The sequence below is a fragment of the Rhinatrema bivittatum genome, chromosome 6, assembly GCF_901001135.1.
Source record: "Rhinatrema bivittatum chromosome 6, aRhiBiv1.1, whole genome shotgun sequence".
Taxonomy (NCBI): domain Eukaryota; kingdom Metazoa; phylum Chordata; class Amphibia; order Gymnophiona; family Rhinatrematidae; genus Rhinatrema; species Rhinatrema bivittatum.
The window spans coordinates 328,043,614-328,061,070 of NC_042620.1; the positions used below are offsets into that span (position 1 = coordinate 328,043,614).

The window sequence follows — 17,457 nt, forward strand, 5'->3', positions numbered from 1 at the left end:
GCTTTAATGTTCCTTTACTATGTCATTTTCCATGAAATTTAACAAGTTGGCAAGGGGTGGTACTCTTTGGGGTACACACAAGTTCCCAATACTGCTTGCCCCCCCCCTTTTTTTTTTTTTTTTTTTTTTAAATCTTGCACACACTGACCATTCCCTGCCCTCAGAAATGTTATGTACTTTGTGGCAGACTCCTTTCCAGTCTTGCTCATCATGAGGAAATACATGATGATGGCATTTTACGTGAGAACAGAGTCCATTTCCACTGCCTGCAATGACTTTATTTGCCAGTTGAAATGCATGACCCATTGCGGCCTATTTATAAAAATCCTAAAAAAGAGATAGTCTTCTGACTTTTCATAAAGAAAGCAAATAACTCATATATTTTTTATATACTTATGGATTGAGCACATTTATATTCAGCTATTAACTTTTTGTATTAATTGCAAATTGTTTTAAACATGTATCTCAAAATAAAATTTTAAATGTTAAATTAAAAACATACATAATTTTGTTACAGGGTCATTTTAATCCTCCCTGCGATCTTTCTGTGAATTTTGAAAATACTTTTATTATTGCTGTAATTAGAAATTGTCAGGCTGTTTGATTAATGAAGACTGAAATAATTGTCTGAATTGTCATGATTGCCCTGTTTGAGTTAGTAGAATGTGTGATGAGTGATAATTCTCATTTTATGAATTATGAATATGCAGTATTAGTATTAACTATGTAATAAGAACTTCTTTTAAAATGAAATCTCAGAAAAGAAAATTGAAATAGACATTGGGTTTTCTGATAGTTGACAAAAATCAGCATATATGAAAGGACCCATTTATTATAATCAATATACTTTTATGGCCTTATAAGAAGTCTTATTTTACTGCATGCTGCTAAGGTGTTATGTTTTCTCAACACACCAACTGGTCAGTTTTGTAAAGTGTGCTCAGCTGAGCGCACTGTTTTATCCGCAGTTGGACGTGCGTTTTAGACACGCGTCCACTACCCCTTTTACAGTAAGGGGTTTAGTGCATCAAAAATGCACATCCAACCCCCCTCCCCCCCCCCGAAACTAATTGCGCTGATCGCATGCAAATGCATGTTGATGAGGCTATTTGTTATGCACCCTGCATACTGAAAAAACATGTGCGGCGAAGCCCCACATTTTATGCTCAGAAATTAATGCCTGCCTGAGCAGCCTGAAAAAGTGTACAGAAAACAAAAAAAAAAATACTGCTTTTCTGTGCACCCTCCAACTTAATATCCTAGCGATATTAAGTGGGAGGAACAAAAAACTTTTAAATAAAAATGTGCCAGCCGGTCATGTTAGGGGAAACGGACGCTCAATTTTACCGGCCTCTGTTTTTCCTAACCCGTGGCTGTTGTTGGGTTTGGAAAACCGACGCTTGTAAAATGGAGCATCTGTTTCCTGAACCCACTGACCGCCACCTCTTCTGGGTTTTCCACTGCTTAAGGAGGTGCTAGGGCTGCACTATTGTCTCTAGCGCCTCCTTTTTAGCACGAGCCCTCATTTAAATACAGAATTGCATGCCCAGGAGAGGTGGCTGGATACGTGTTGGGAGAGTAGGCGCTCAACAGTGAGCACCTGTTTTTTTCCGTGAACCTTACTGAATCAGCCTGCAATATAGAATGAGATGTTTGAAAGATTAAATGATTGATTTGTGTCTTATTAAACTTGCTGTGTAAAATGCACTTCTTTTATATTTGTGTAAGCCCAGGGAGGATGTGTATTTGTTGTTGTAAGTAGAAGAAGTTGTACATGAATAGGGACTTTCGTTTTCAGTTTTTTTTTTATTTTCCCTGGGAATTTCAGTGTTTAGTATATTCTCCTAGAACAAGCAGGGTGGTAGTCCTCACACGTGGGTGACATCATCAGATGGAGCCCGGCACGGAAAACTTCTATCAAAGTTTCTAGAACTTTGACTGGCACCCTGAGCCAGCATGCCACTATCCGCACGGCCACACGGGGTCCCCTTTCTTTCCGCAGTGTAATTGCCTCGCAGTGGTGGAGCTCTACTTTGTTTTCAGAGTTCTGTTTTTCTTGCGTGTTTTTTTTTTTTTGCCACCTTCCCTGGTTCCCCCCGCAGTCATTGGGGTGGCATGGTAAGTTCTTACCTACTTTGTGGTTGGTTCCGGGGGTTTTTTGGCGTCAGTGTCCCCCCTGCAGTGTCCGCTTGTCGGCTCAAGGCATGGCCTTCTCTGGTTTCCGTCGATGCTCCCAGTGCCCGTGAACCATGTCTTTGACTGATCCGCATAAAGTCTATATTCTTTGCCTGGGGCGTTGCATGATGTCTGGGATTGCCGATTTTTGTGACTAGATGACCACAAAAGGTGGTCGGGTGTGTTTAGGTAAAATGGAAAAGCTTATTGGTCCCAAGAAGTCTGGGCCCTCCATGCCGGCCTCAGATGCGTGAACACCGTGGGGTCGAAGGGAACCCACCGATACTGAACCATCTGTGTCCACCCCCACTCAGGCTCCCCTCTGGAGAGGGGCAATGGAGATTGACTGCTGTCTGTGTCCTCCAGCTCCAGGATGTTGGATTCTTCACCCTCCTTGGTGCCGGGAAAGACCGGGCTGAGAACCGGGGAGCAATCGAGGAAACATCGACGCATGGCTCCAGTTTTTGGGAAGTGCCAGCATCTGCCATGTTACCCCAGAAGCAGCCCCAGAGAAACCCTTGGACGAACCCAGGAGTCAGAGGCGTTCCCCACAGATGCCCATGTCAGTGCTGGGCACGATCCCCCTCGTTTCGAGGGTGATCTGGTGGCACTTGCTCCTCCTCCACCTGCCCTGACTAAGGCGGCCTTCGAGGAGGAGCTGGATCATAGGGTTCAATCGGCGGCGCTCCAAGCCCTCAGGAGTATTGAACAGCAGATTGGAGCCCACTCCCTCGATCCTAGCACCGCTGCTGGAGTGCCTCGATGTCTTGCTGGGCGTCGTTCCTACACAGCCGGTACCTGGGGGTTCCTCAGTCTCCCGGCGGCAATCGTTGCCTCCTCCCTTGGTGGCTAAACCTATCGCCAGTTCCTCCGAGGAGGAAGGCTCGGTGCTTCCAGGGTTTTGGGGCTTCTGGCTCCGGCACTGGGCTCTTCAGGAGCCTCAATGCTGACAGTGCCCCCGGTGCTTCTAGGGCCCAGACCATGGGCAGTTAGCACAAGTCCCCCACTGATATCTGGGCATCTCAGTGATGAGGAAGCCCCATACGACCCATGCGGGGGGGGGGGGGGGGGGGTTAGAATTACTGCTGAGTCCTTCTCAGACATCTCTGAGTATGTCCTTTCGGAACAGTCACCCCCGGAGGAATGGCGCCAGTATCCTCTAGAGGACTTGACCTTTGCCGGCTTTGTCCACTCCATGGCAGAGAGTATTCCATTCCAGCTCCTCACAGAAGAGGTTGCTAGACACCATATACTGGAGGTGCTCCAGTTTGTGAATGCACCAAAAGAGGTGGTAGCAGTTCCCGTGCATGAGATCTTCAAGGGGTTGCTCCTGCGCATTTGGGAACATCCTGTTTCCATATCTCCGGTAAACAAGAAGCCGTTTAGAAGTCCCTCAGGTTTGAGTGAGCCAGCTCCCCCACGAATTGGTGGTAGTGGAATCCGCCCTCAAAAAAGGCGACGCGGTCTCGGACCTATGCTTCCGTGTCTCCAAGTCAGGAACATAGGGAATGGGACGCATTGGGTTGGAAGGTGTTCCAGAGGGCAACCTTAAAAACCTATATCACCTCCTACAAGTTGTATATGGCTCAACATTCCTGGAACCTCTGGAAAAAAGTTCAAGAATTTACGGAATGCCTCCCTCAACAACAGCAGGATGCATTCCTATCAGTCATCCAACAGGGCTTAGAGTTCAGTAAGCACGAGGTGGGTTCTACGTACGTCATTTTTGAGACTTCAGCTCGTGTGGCCACAACGGGCATCAGCGCCCACAGGATGGCCTGGCTTAGAGCCTCTGAACTCCGGCCGGAGGTCCAGGAGAAACTGGCGGACCTCCCCTGCACAGGGGATAACCTTTTTAGGGATAAGGTTTGGGATGCTGTGACTCAACTAAAGGACCATCATGAGACCCTCCAGTATCATTCAGCTAGCACCTCTGACCCCTCCCCCGGCCAGAAGGTCATCTAGGTAAGAGGCATGTAGGTCCTTTTGCCATCAGAGAAAATATTATTTTCTGGTTTCCCGTGGATTTTTTCTGCGGGTGTCCTCTAGGGGCTGCTTTAAGCAGCCACGGATGGCTAGACCCCAGCCAGTGCCTCAGCTGAGCCCTGCTACGGGGTTTTGACTGGTGGAGAGGGAACATAAGTCCTGTCACCATGCTCTCTGGACCGGATCCACCATTAGGAGGCCGCCTGCGCCTCTTTCTGGACCTCGTCGGATAGGTGGGTCCTTTCCATCATGAGCCAAGGGTATCGTCTAAACTTCTTGAGTGCACCCTGGGATGCCCCCCCCCCCCCCCCCCCCCCGTGCCTCTCTTGGGATTAGTCTCCCCATCAGGAAATACTGTTGCCCAAGCTCTCCGCTCTCATTCAGGCCAGGGCGGTTGAGCCAGTTCCTCTGTGGCAGCAGGAAACGGGGTTTTACTCCAGATATTTCCTGATCCCCAAGAGGACCAGGGGCCTTCATCCCATCCTAGACCTACAGGCTCTGAATTGTTTTCTCAAACGAGAGAAGTTCAAGATGGTCTCCCTCGACTCTCTGATCCCTCTCTTGCAGAGGAGAGACTGGCTTTGCTCCCTCAATCTCAGTGTATGCACAAATCGAGATCTCCTGCAGTCACTGGAAGTATCTCTGCTTCCTGGTGGGCACCAGACATTTTCAATACAGGGTGTTTCTGTTTGGCCTCACCTGTGCCGTCTAGGGGTGCAGGTGTTCCCTTACTTGGACAACTGGTTAATCAAGAATCATTCCCAAGAGGGGAAGCTGTGGTCTCTATGCTTAACCATTTAGGTGTTGGAGTCTCTCAGCTTTGCTATCAAATACTTGAAGTCCCATCCGTCACTGCACCTGGGTTTTGTTGGTGCCCGCCTGGACATGGCAGAGGGCAAGGCCTATCTCCCTTGCGAATGAGCGCTCTCTCTGGTGTGCCGGAGCTAGCGGGTCTCTGCCCATCTTATGCTCCACCTTCTGGGTCACATGGCATCCACGGTCCATGCCACTCCCTTTGCCCACCTACATATGCGCAGGGTACAGTGGAAGCAAGCCTCCCAGGACCTCAATGACCATATCTGTGTCATTCTGCCGCTCAGAATTTCCTTGTCCTGGTGGGAGGACCTAACCAATCTGGAACAGGGGGTTATTTTTCAACCCCCCTCCTTCCAGGTTGTCCTCACCACCGATGCGTCCACGTTGGGGTGGGATGCCCAAATGGAAGGGCTCTGCACCCAGGGCCTGTGGTTGGCTCAGGAGGCTCAGTATTCACCTATGTGTGAGGGCTACCATTCTGCTTGTCCTAGGAGAAAGCAGAATTGCTTACCCTGTAACAGGTGTTCTCCTAGGACACAGGATGTTACTCCTCACACGGAGTTGGGTTTCTACTAAGATTGTTTTAGTTTTTGTAATTCTCTGCATGAGATTTAAGGGGGACCCCGCGTGGCCGCGCAGATAGTGGCAGGCTGGGCGTGCTCCGTGTGCCAGTCAAAGTTCTAGAAACTTTGACAGACGTTTTCTGAGCTGGGCTCCATCTGATGATGTCACCCATGTGTGAGGACTAACATCCTGCTGTCCTAGGAGAACACCTGTTACAGGTAAGCAACTCTGCTGTCAACAAAACAGAAAATCAATGGAAAAAAATAACTTCTTTTTCACTGTTTTTCTCCTGTTTATTATAACTAAAACTGTTTCTTAGCATTCAGTTAGGTGGATCCACGATCAGTGGGTTATGCACCTCTACCAGCACACACACACACTGAGATGTCAGTTTTGCTCAGTCTCCATCTGCTGATATATATAATTTATTTATTTATTTAAAGTCTCTTCTATACCGATAGCCGTTCGCACATCGTATCTGTTTACATCAAACAAAAAACTTTTGGGCAGGGCCCTTACAAGTAACAGTCGAAGAAAGTTTAACTAATGACAAGGTAACTAAATAAGGAGTATCATATGCAATTATAGTAACAGTAACTATTGATAAACTGATTGGCAGAAATAAATAAGTAAAAATAAATAGAACAACTATAATAAAATAACTACAATGTACAGTATTTTTACAGCATTCTTAATCATATTCGGAGGGGTAACAGGTCTGTATAACTATATATAGCTATCTATAGCTAGATATAGATATATATATATATAGAGAGAGATATAGATATATATCTATATATATCTTCCCTCTGTCGGTGGTCCGGGGCTGTCTGCACCGTGACAGATGGAGTCTGTCACGGACGCCTAGGGACCGAGGAGAACAGATTGCCCTGGATCCCCCAGTCACTGATCCTCCCCTGAAGCTCTCAGAGCAGGGGCGCTTGGGGGATTGGCTGGTGTCTGTGTCCTCGAAGTCCTCTATCATCTTCATAGTCTTCGGCGCTGGGAAAGACCGAGCCGCACACCATGGGAGATCCCGCAAACATCGGCACTGGTCCCCGCTCGCATGTGTAAGGACCATGGTGCTTGTTGCCCTGCCACATAAGCGGCCTCAATATGAGGAGGCCCTATCTTCCCTCAGTGTCGGTGGTCCGGGGCTGTCTGTACTGATTCCGGTGCCAGCCGTCGACCCTCCTTGGAGCCCTGAGGAGGAGTTAAGCCCAACTCTCCCTTCTCAGCCTCCCCTCTCGTCAGAGGGTTTGAGGTGGAGCTGGAGCATCAAGTGCGCCTGGCTGTGGAGTTTGGTTTGTGCGAATGGAAGCCGGTGGTCCCTCCACTGATACTAGTGCCTTCCCCGACGCCTTCGAGGCTGGCAATTGCACAGATGCCTGCGCCAATGCAGACTGCAGTGACCTAGGTTGGAACCACTGCTGGACTGACTTGATGTCTTTCTCAATGTCCTTATATAACCCAAACAATGTACTGGCATCTATTATAAAGCACCCTATCACCGACAGAACTTTGTTGGACCCTCCAATCTCGAGTAAGCATTTATAAATCCAACTCAATTGCGATAAGGGGTCTCATTACTTTAATTATTACTTTCACCCTCCGACCTCTTCCCTAACTTCTCCCCCCCTCCCCATTTCAGTCCCTGCCACCACCCCCCCCTGCTTACCTCTCCATGTTTCCTCCTTTCACAAGATATATTATGTTAATAATTGCCTAAGATAAATCTATAGCCGAGCTCAACAATCTGTTTGACTCGCTACTCTATTGTTTTTTGTTGACTATTTTATCACTCTCCAGTTGTTATCGTTTAAAATCTTTCCTGTCTTCCAGCTCCCATGTTTTCGCTCCCTGTTTAATGTAACTTTACCTTCTATATAGTTGTTAATTGGTTTCCCCCTGTTCTATTGTAAACCGGTACGATAAGACCTCGTCTTGAGTATCAGTATAGTAAAAGAATTTAAATAAATAAATTATAACCACATATCTTGTTTATATTTTTAAATTTTCAATATTTCATAAAAACAGTCTCAACAAAACTGATGCAAAAAATCTCTCAGCAAGTGGAACAGTTAGTACTTTGCAATTTGGAATACTTATCCACGGAGAAAAAATCCCAAAAGTCCCGACATGGCCATGTTTCGGACCGGAGTCCTGCTTCAGAGGAACGGTTGTGACAATCGAATCCAATCCAACAAAAAATGTCCATCCACTGCTTGAATTATTCCATCAGCGAAAACGGCTAATTCTGTGCGAATCCTTTTCTGCAAGCGGTCTACATTCAGACACGCATACTTTCTCAATGTCCTGCCAATGCAGTTGATGCTGGTGCCTTGCGATCCCTCGGTGACCCGTAGGGGACACAAGCGCAAGGCGTCCGAGTTGGGCCTCGTGGGGAACTCCTTGGGAGATGAGGGGCCGTTGGTTCCATCTACATCTCAAACTCCCTCGGCGCCATGCCCAGTACTCCTGGGGCCACAGCTCAGCCCTCTGGGACCCGTGGTTTCTCCGAGCCTCCTGGTGTCTGCACCTAAGGCTATGCCCGGGGCTCCACACCCCTCCTCTCTGGGTTCCCGAGGGGCCCCTATTACCCCTAGGGCCAAGATATCTAATGCCTCATCAGTGGACTCCCATGACCTTCCATTGGATCCTTCCCCCCTTTTGAGGAATGTTGGCATTCCCCCACCTGAGGACTTGACCTTCGCTGGGTTCGTCCGTGTGATGGCCGAGGCAATCTCCTTCCAGCTTATGATGGAAGAGGATGCCTGCCATAAAATGATCGAGATCCTCCAGTTCATCAACGACCTGAAGGAGGTCGTAGCGGTGCTGGTGTATGAGATCTTCCGGGACTTTCTCCTCCGGCTATGGGAACAACCTCCTCTCCGTCGCCCCAGTTAACTGGAAGGCCGATGGGGTGTACCTAGTGCAGCACACTGTAGGCTTCGAAAAGCATTAGCTTCCTCACCAGTCGGTGGTGGTTGAGTCGATGCTTAAGAAGGCAAAGAGGTCAAAAACACTTGTCAGCCCCTCCAGGTAAAGACAACTGGGCATGGGATGCCATGGGAAGGAGGGTGCATCAGGGATTCATGTTGATAGCCCGGATCGTCTCCTACCTTTTGTGCATGACCCATTATACTCGCAACCTCTGGAAACTAGTCCAGGAGGTGGCGGATGGTCTAGCGCTGCAGCCATAGGAAACTCTCATTGCACTTGTCCAACAGGGTCTTGAATGTGGTAAGCACAAGGTGTGTGCTACCTATGATGTCTTTGAGACGGCAGGATGTGTAGCGGCAGCAGGTATTTCTGCCCGTCGTCTAGCCTGGCTTAGGACCTTGGACCTTCATCCTGAGGTTCAGGACCGGCTGGTGGACTTGCGTGCACCGGAGATAATTTTTTCAGTGACAAGATCAAGGAGGCGGTCACACAGTTAAAGGACCACCATAAGACCCTCCAGCACTTGTCTGCTGTACCCTTTGCCTCACCAGCATCTTCCAAATGGTCGCTACGTTCGGGACCGAGGAGACCTTTCTATAGGCCTAGAAAGTACTTCCTGCTGGCCCCCCGCTCCAGGCCGCAGCACCAGAGGCTGATCCCGCTACGGGATTTTGACTGGCGGTGAGGGGGCATATGCCAGTCACCTTTTCCGATGCCATTTTGGATTTGCAATCCTTGAAAGAATCCTAAAGGAAAAATTCAAGATGGTATCCTTGGGCACCATAATTCCCCTCTTGAACCAAGGGGACTGACTTTGTTCCCTCATTGTGATCCTCCCAAGTCACAGGAGGTACCTTCACTTTTTGGTGGGGCTCCAGCATTTTCAGTACCGGGTGCTCCCGTTTAGCTTCGCCTCTATGCCCTGGCTCTTCAACAAGTGTCTCACTGTGGCAGGGGCTTATCTGCACCAGCTCGGCGTCCAAGTATTTCCATACCTGGATGACCGGTTAGTGCAAAGCGACATGCAGGTCAGGACACTGTGGGCATGGTACAGTATCATTCAGGTCCTGGAGTACGTAGGATTTTTAATCAACTACCCGAAGTCAAACCTCCGCCCCTTGTCATGGCTGGCTTTCATTGGGGCCGTCCTGGATGCGTCACAAACCAAGGCCTTCCTGCCACATGACAGAGCGTGTGGCTGGCCTCCCTGGCGAGGGAGATTCAAATGAGCAGACTGGTTTCAGCGTGGCATTTGTTGCAACTTTTAGGGCACATGGCTGTAACCATGCATGTCACTCCCTTTCATCCATATGTGATGAGCCCAGAGGTCCCTGCGCTCCAGTGGCAACAGGCCACTCAGGGCCTCCAGGTCCACATCCAGGTGTCTCCATCACTCTGGACCTCCCTAACTTGGTGGAAGTCTCCATTCGACATAAAGCGGAGCATTCCCTTTCAGGCATCTTCACCTCAGGTTGTGCTGACCATGGACGCGTCCCACCTGGGGTGGGGAGCCTATGTTGATGGCCTCCGTACCCAGGGTTTCTAGACTGTGAGGGAGTCTCAATTCCAGATAAACCTCTTGGAATTCAGGGCAATCCTGTACGTCCTATGGGCCTTCCAGAATCGCTTGGCCAACCAAGTGGCCATGTGGTATCAACAAGCAAGGGGGTATAAACATACACATGGTTAATGCGACTCCAACATTGCCCTATGCTTCAACGGCAAGAGGAAATGTGGAAAAAGGATTTGCATCCACAAAAAAGCAGGGGAGTAGCTTGCTTGTTACGGCGGTTACTACCCCATACCAAATAAGCCCGATACTCCACTTTCAATGCATATCTAGCATAGCTCTCTGCTTCAACGGCAGGGGTAATGAAGAAAAGATGATTTGTATTCAGACAACTACCAACAAAGACTGAATTACATAGTCTGGGTAAACAAATAAGCATGGGTGTAGCTTGCTTGTTTCGGCAGTTACTACCCCTAACCAATTAGCTAAATACTTCACTTAGATGCAGCTCCAGCACTGCTATCTACATCGATGGTGGGGATGGGAAATAGAATCAAAAAGTTACTTATAAAGGACAAGAGTAACAGATAAGTATGAAAAAAAAATGTGTGAAAGCTTACTGGGCAGACTGGTCTTCTTCTGCCGTCATTTCTATGTTTCTTCCTCCTTTTGTCAGGAGGCAGTTTAAATCTGGAGCTGGGAACTGGTGCAAGGGATATTTCTCCGGGCTGTGTACCTGGCGCGTGCAGAGAATGCCCTAGCAGACTGACTGAGCTGTACTTTCCAACATCTCGAGTGGTCCCTGAAACGGGAGATAGGGGATCGGCTCTTCTATGTCTGGGGGGACCCCAGACGTGGATCTTTTTGCCTCCCCCAAGAAGGCAAAGGTGCCCTGGTACTATTCTGACCAGGTTGGATGGCATGCCACCCACGGATGCCTTTGCAGCCCATTGGAGGACGGGCCTTCTGTACGTCTATCCACCTCTTCCATCAGTGTTGAAGACTCTCCGGAAACTTTGAAAAAAGATCTAGGCATCATAGTGGATAATACTTTGAAATAGTCTGCTGCAGTTGTCAAAAAAGCAAACAATGTTAGGAATTATTAGAAAGGGAATGGTTAATAAAATGGAAAATGTCATAATGCCTCTCTATTGCTCCATGGTGAGACCGCTCCTTGACTACTGTGTACAATTCTGGTTCCCACATCTCAAAAAAGATATAGTTGCGATAGAGAAGGTACAGAGAGAGGCAATCAAAATGATAAAGGGGATGGAACAGCTCCCCTATGAGGGAAAGGCTGAAGAGATTAGGGCTGTTCAGCTTGGAGAAGAGATGGCTGAGGGGGTATATGAGAGAGGTCCTTAACGGGTAGATGTGAATCGGTTATTTACACTTTCAGATAATAGAAGGACTAGGGGGCACTCCATGAAGTTAGCAAGTAGCACCTTTAAGGCTAATCAGAGAAAATTCTTTTTCACTCAATGCACAATTAAGCTCTGGAATTTGTTGCAGAGGATGTGGTTAGTGCAGTTAGTGTGGCTGGGTTTAAAAAAAGGTTTGGATAAGTTCTTGGAGGAGAAGTCCATTAAGTGCTATTAATCAAGTTGACTTAGGGAATGGCCTCTGCTATTACTGGCATCAGTAGCATGGGATCTTCTTGGTGTTTGGGTACTTGCCAGGGTCTTGTGGCCTGGTTTGGCCTCTGTTGGAAACAGGATGCTGAGCTTGATGGACCCTTGCTCTGACCCAGCATGGCAATTTCTTATGTTCTTATGAGCATTAATCAGCTGGAAGCCTGAGCTGTCTGGTTAGCATGCTTATGATTTGTTGAGCGATCTAGTTAATGTCAGACAATGCAAAGTCAGTGGCTTACATCAATCGCCAGGAAAGAATCAAGCCAGCAAGTGTCGCAGGAGATAGCCCAGCTTATGGAATGGATGGAAGTGCATCTTCAGGAGATCTCAGTCTCACACATTGCAGGAAAATGCAATGTAAGAGCCAACATTTTCAGCAGACAAGAGTCTGGATCCAGGAGAATGGGAATTGTCAAACAAGGCATAGTGGACTGCTGGGGCCTCCTTTTTCTAGACCTGCTGGTGACATCTCACAAAGCGAAGTTTCCTTGCTTCTTTAGTCGCAGGAGAGATCAAAAATCCTTAGGCATCGATGCCCTTGTGCAGGAGTGACTGGTAGGCAAACTGCTATATGCCTTTCTCCTGTGGCCCATGTGGGGCAGAATGATTTGGAGGATCGATAGTCACATGGGGTTGGTGCTTCTGGTCACACCAGATTGGCCCAGGAGGCTGTGGTATGCAGATTTGCAAAGGTTCTTGGTGGACCCTCTTATCCGATTACCGGTCCACAGGAATCTGCTACAGCGGGTGCTTGTTCTTCACAAAGATCTGACTATTTTGTCTTACGTATGGCTTTTGATGGGGCTCAGATGCTGAAGCATGGATATTCCACTGCGATGATTCTCGTTCGTAGCAAGGGTGGCAAAGTTCTACACTTCCTTACCTATGTACTAGGTTGGCAAGTGTTTGAGGCTTGGAGTGAGGATTGAGGGTTTCTCCCTCATTGGTTAAGATCCTGCTCATTTTGGAATTTTTTCAAGATGGATTGTGTACGATGTTGGCCCTTAATTCATTGAAGGTACAGGTGGCGGCTATTGCCTGTTTCCAAGGTCAGATGAATGGGGGATCTTTGTCGGCTCTCCAGATGTGGCTCGTTTCTTAAAAGGGATGAAGCATTTTCGTTGTCTCCTGCAGTTGCCAGTGCTTTTGTGGAGTCTTAATCTGGTTTTGGATTTTCTGGCTGGTCCCATCTTTCAACTGCTGCTTAGCCTTTTCTTGAGGTTACTTACCTTGAAAACTGTGTGTGTTGTGGTAGTTTGTTCTGCGTGTAGAGTCTCCGAACTGCAGGCCTTGTCTTGCTGGGAACTGTTTCTGTGAGTGACTCCGGGGGGGCGATACAGTTGTGTACTGTTCAGTCCTTTTTGCCAAAGGTGGTCTTGGATTTTCACTTGAATCAATCAATTTCTCTGCCGACTCGAGGCAGATGTGGATGAATATCAGCTGTTATGGTGCTTGGATGTCAAGAGGTATATCTTGAGATATTTAGAGGTTTCTAAACTTCTCAGAAAGACGGACTAACTGTTTATACTCTAAAGTGGGCGTAAACAATGTGAGCCAGGGTCGCGGGCTACAATAGCCCGCTGGATTAAGAAGGTAGTCACAGGCGTGTATGTGGATGCTGAACAGCCATTGCCTAGTCAGGTTAGGACTCATTCCATTAGGGCTCAGGCAGGGTCATGGGCAGAGATTAGATTGCTATCTCCTGTCGGCTTGCCAAGCTGTGACGTGGTCCTCCTAGCATACCTTTTCCAGACATCACTGCCTGGATGTGCAAGCCTGGGAGGATGCAGCCTTCGTACATGCGGTATTCATCTTACCGTGGGCAGCCTCCCGCTCTGTTTGGGAGTATCTTTGGTTCATCCCACTGATCATGGATCCACCTATCTGAATACTAAGAGAGGAGAAATTGCTATGTACCTGATAATTTCCTTTTCTTTAATGAAGGTAGGTGGATCCAGCTTACTGTCCTTGGCTGCTGGATGATGGTGCTTTTGTCCTCCTGCTTTGCTGCGTGTTCCAGGAGTTGCTGGTAAGTATCAATCCAGTCCCTAGTCTTTTACTACACTCCTTACCTGAGCTCAGTGGTTTTCTGTTAGCTGAGTGCTGGAATGGTTGTCTGTTAATTAAGTTTTGGTTAGTTTGTCCACAGTTGGCTATTGCAGAGAATACTGGTGGGCTGATGTCAGTGCAGGGGTATATTTACTGTGACGTCAGCTTTGTTCTTTCTCCATGTGCTGGTAGATGTGCATAACCCACTGGTCATGGATCCACCTATCTTCTTAATTTCCTTTTTTCTTTTTTTTTTTTTAAATCAGGTACATAGTAATTTCTCCTTATTTTTCCAGAGAACATAAAATAACAGAAAATAGAACTCCCTATCCATGTTAAAGGAATAGGTAAAATTGAAACCAGCCTTGGCGATATGAGTGGGGTGCTGAAAGTATCTCCTGTCTGAATTTTTTACCTTCCCTTTGGCATCATTGAATTAGGTTTTTTATGTTTTTTTTCCTTCTAGCTAAAAGTAACAAGTCAGTCGGTAGACCGTATCTAATGGAGCACAATAAGGAAGAGGTATGAATATGGCATGATACATATTAACTCTCCCGGCAACCCATTTCATATTTTTCCAAAACGTTTTGGACTAGGCTGATATGCTTGCTGTAAAGTTGGATGAAAAGTTTTTGCATTAAAAATATATTTTTGGGATAGCCCCATGGCATTCGGTTGAGCCTGGCCCCTGCTTTTCAGGTCTACAGATACTCAAGGGGGACCCCCACCTATTGTGCAACAATGACGGCTACTGGATAGTTGAGCACACGTGCTGGGTTCCAGGAGAAAATGAAGTCTGAAGACTTTGTATGCTGGATTACATTGAAAGGGTTGGGGGGAAGTTACTGAAAATGAAGGAAAAATCTTGGTAGCTGTCAGTGAAGGCTCATAGTACCTTATCCTGGTTGGGTCAGGTTCTGATTAAGCTGAAAATTAAAAGAAATAGAAAGAGGCTGCTGGCCAAATGCCACCTTACAACTAGTACCTGTATTTCACTGTTACTGTGACTGCTTAGGATCTGAGGCAGGGGACACCGTAAAATACTAATTCATGCTTTTCCTTTCAGGGAAGCAGTCCGTTAGAAACATCCAAATCCTTAGGATCATCACGTTCAAAAAGGTTAGTTTGACAGAAGGAATGTTTTTGTTTTTGATTTTTTTGAAAATGAACTTTAGTTGATGATTCAGTTAAATATAGGAATAATTGATACTATTATAGTAATTTAACAGGTTTTTATTGCTCCAGTGCAACCATAATTGGCAAAGAGGGAACTGCTGCTTAATGGATTCTGAACATAGAAATAAAAAGGATTGTTGTTTTTTTAAAATGCAAAAGCTGTTGTGAAGCTAGGGATAGGCTCGGGTCGACCCATGGCTGACTTCTGGGTTTCTCTTTCCTAGGGGCAGGCTGGACGGTTATTGGCCAGCCTGATGTGTATGTGCAGGCATATTGGGATTTTGGCAGCTGTGAGGGGGAGGGAGGGTTATGGGAGTGGGAAGCAAGTAGACATGGATGAGAAGTGGGGGAGAGAGTGCCCAGGGACATGCCCCCTCCTTCTATAGCTGCAAGCGACTCATGTGTAGCTATCATTTTAAATGATTATATTTAAATTTTACTCTTAAATGGGTAACTGTTTAAACAATCTTTGTATTCTTAAAAATAAATTGGGAAGTGATATAAAATAGGGGAAAAATCACTGTCCTATTTTGCTTATTTTTCCCATGAAATCTAGCGTTGCAGTTGTAAATAGGGCTTGGTATATGTCATTTAGTACATTGTGCCTTTATTCTTAAGCACTTTCAATTTATCCTTTAGTTGCTAGCATTTTTAGGATTATCAGTTAAAGCACTAACTACAACACTCCTCTGCAGAGCAGAAACTTGTGAGAAATGAAAGCAGAGTATTTGGCCGCTTGTTTCTAATATGAATTTTTGATGGTCTTATCTAGATTTAATTCTACCCAATGTATTATTTGACCTACATACAGTGTTTCTTCCACCATATGATTGAGCCAGTATCTGTTGCAGGACGACTTGTAGCAGAATTTGACTGCTGGAGCATATTACTCTTAGCAAATTGGCGCTCTCTAGTTTGGGAAACCTTTTCCTAGATGAATGTAAGAATTTGTTGATGTGTTTGAGCTTTTAAAAGCAGATGGGTCCCTTTTGCATTGTTCTCTTTGGATAATTATATTGAGACAGTGAAAGGTAGTTCAACATTTAAAGAATGCAGTTGTCTCCAGGACTAGTACAGCAACTAGAGCTGAGCATTGCAGGGACAGGACATTCATTTGTTGATGATGCTTTGTGTTATGAAAGGGTTTGAAAGCAGAGGACTTGGCATTCATATATAGTTGATGCATTGGTGAGTCCTCGTTACACATCTATAGTGTGTTACTGTGAGTTTTCGGAGGACATACATGATGGTAGTCCTCACACATGGGTGACATCAGGTCACTGCTATCAAAGTTTCTAGAACTTTTACTGGGCTCACTGAGCATGCCCATGCGGGGTCCCTCTTCAGTCTCTTTCGCAGAGCTGTAAGTCTTGCGGTATGATTGAGCTCACTTTAGCTGTTTTTAACCTTGTGGAAAACCTTTTTGCTTTTTGCGTTTTCGCATTTTTTTCCTTAGATTCTGTCGCTGGGTCCCACTCTGTGCATTCCCGTAGTGTCTGAGGATGGGTTAGAAGGGATAGTGAGTCGCGGGTTGGACTTGCGCGGCCAAGTTGTGAGTTAGAAGCGGGTTAGAAGCAGGGTAACCGCGGCCGCGCTTTACTGTATCGGCCTGTGTGTTATAATGACTGAGATAAATATGTTAACAAGCAAATGAATTTTGAACACTGTGTTAAACATTGAAACTTTGTAAACCAATGTGATGGCGAAACCGAACGACAGTCTATAAAAATTGATAAAGAAATAAAATAAATCATTTAGGAAACAGATCTGATGGTCTGAAATGCATTTCTTGGAATTGTGATAGGCACTAAGTACAAGAAGGGCAGAAAGACATTGGAGGGATCTAAAAAAGAGGCACCCAGGGAGGAATCGTCGGCTCAGTGTGATGTCAGTGTGATGTCAGTGTGATGTCAGTGTGATGTCGGTCAGAAAGCAAACAGAATGTTGGGAATTATTAGAAAGGGAATGGTGAATAAAACGAAAATGTCATAATGCCTCTGTATCGCTCCATGGTGAGACCGCACCTTGAATACTGTGTACAATTCTGGTCGCCGCATCTCAAAAAAGATATAATTGTGATGGAGTAGGTACAGAGAAGGGCTACCAAAATGATAAAGGGGATGGAACAGCTCCTCTATGAGGAAAGACTAAAGAGGTTAGGACTTTTCAGCTTGGAGAAGAGACGACTGAGGGGGGATATGATAGAGGTGTTTAAGATCATGAGAGGTCTAGAACGGGTAGATGTGAATCAGTTATTTACTCTTTCTGATAATAGAAGGACTAGGGGACATTTCATAGGGCCGGGGGGGTGCGTTAGGTAGGGGAAGGTGGGGGGAGGGCGAAGGAAAGTTCCCTCTGAGGCCGTTCCGATTTCGGAGCGGCCTCGGAGGGAACAGGCAACGCGCGCCAGGCTCGGCGCGCACAGGTTGCACAAATGTGCACCCCCTTGCGCGCGCTGACCCCGGATTTTATAAGATACACGGGGCTATGCACAAAAGTACCCCCTCGCGCAAATTTATAAAATCCAGCCCTTAGGTTTTGGGTAATTGCCAGGTTCTTATGGCCTGGATTGGCCACTGTTGGAAACAGGATGCTGGGCTTGAT

The 17,457-nt window shown here is 46.7% G+C and overlaps 1 protein-coding gene across 3 annotated transcripts in view; it reads left to right on the forward strand.

Annotated features, from left to right (window-relative positions):
- ATRX (ATRX chromatin remodeler) overlaps positions 1-17,457 on the forward strand; it is a 327,972-nt gene that overhangs the window by 49,540 nt on the left and 260,975 nt on the right. For 2 of the 3 annotated variants that reach the window (XM_029607651.1, XM_029607653.1), the window contains 2 exons: positions 14,144-14,199; positions 14,744-14,796. In XM_029607651.1, coding sequence (XP_029463511.1) covers positions 14,144-14,199; positions 14,744-14,796 — 109 coding nt within the window. Of the gene's footprint in view, positions 1-13,572; positions 13,658-14,143; positions 14,200-14,743; positions 14,797-17,457 lie in introns of those variants that run through there. The other variant, XM_029607652.1, reaches the window with a different exon arrangement.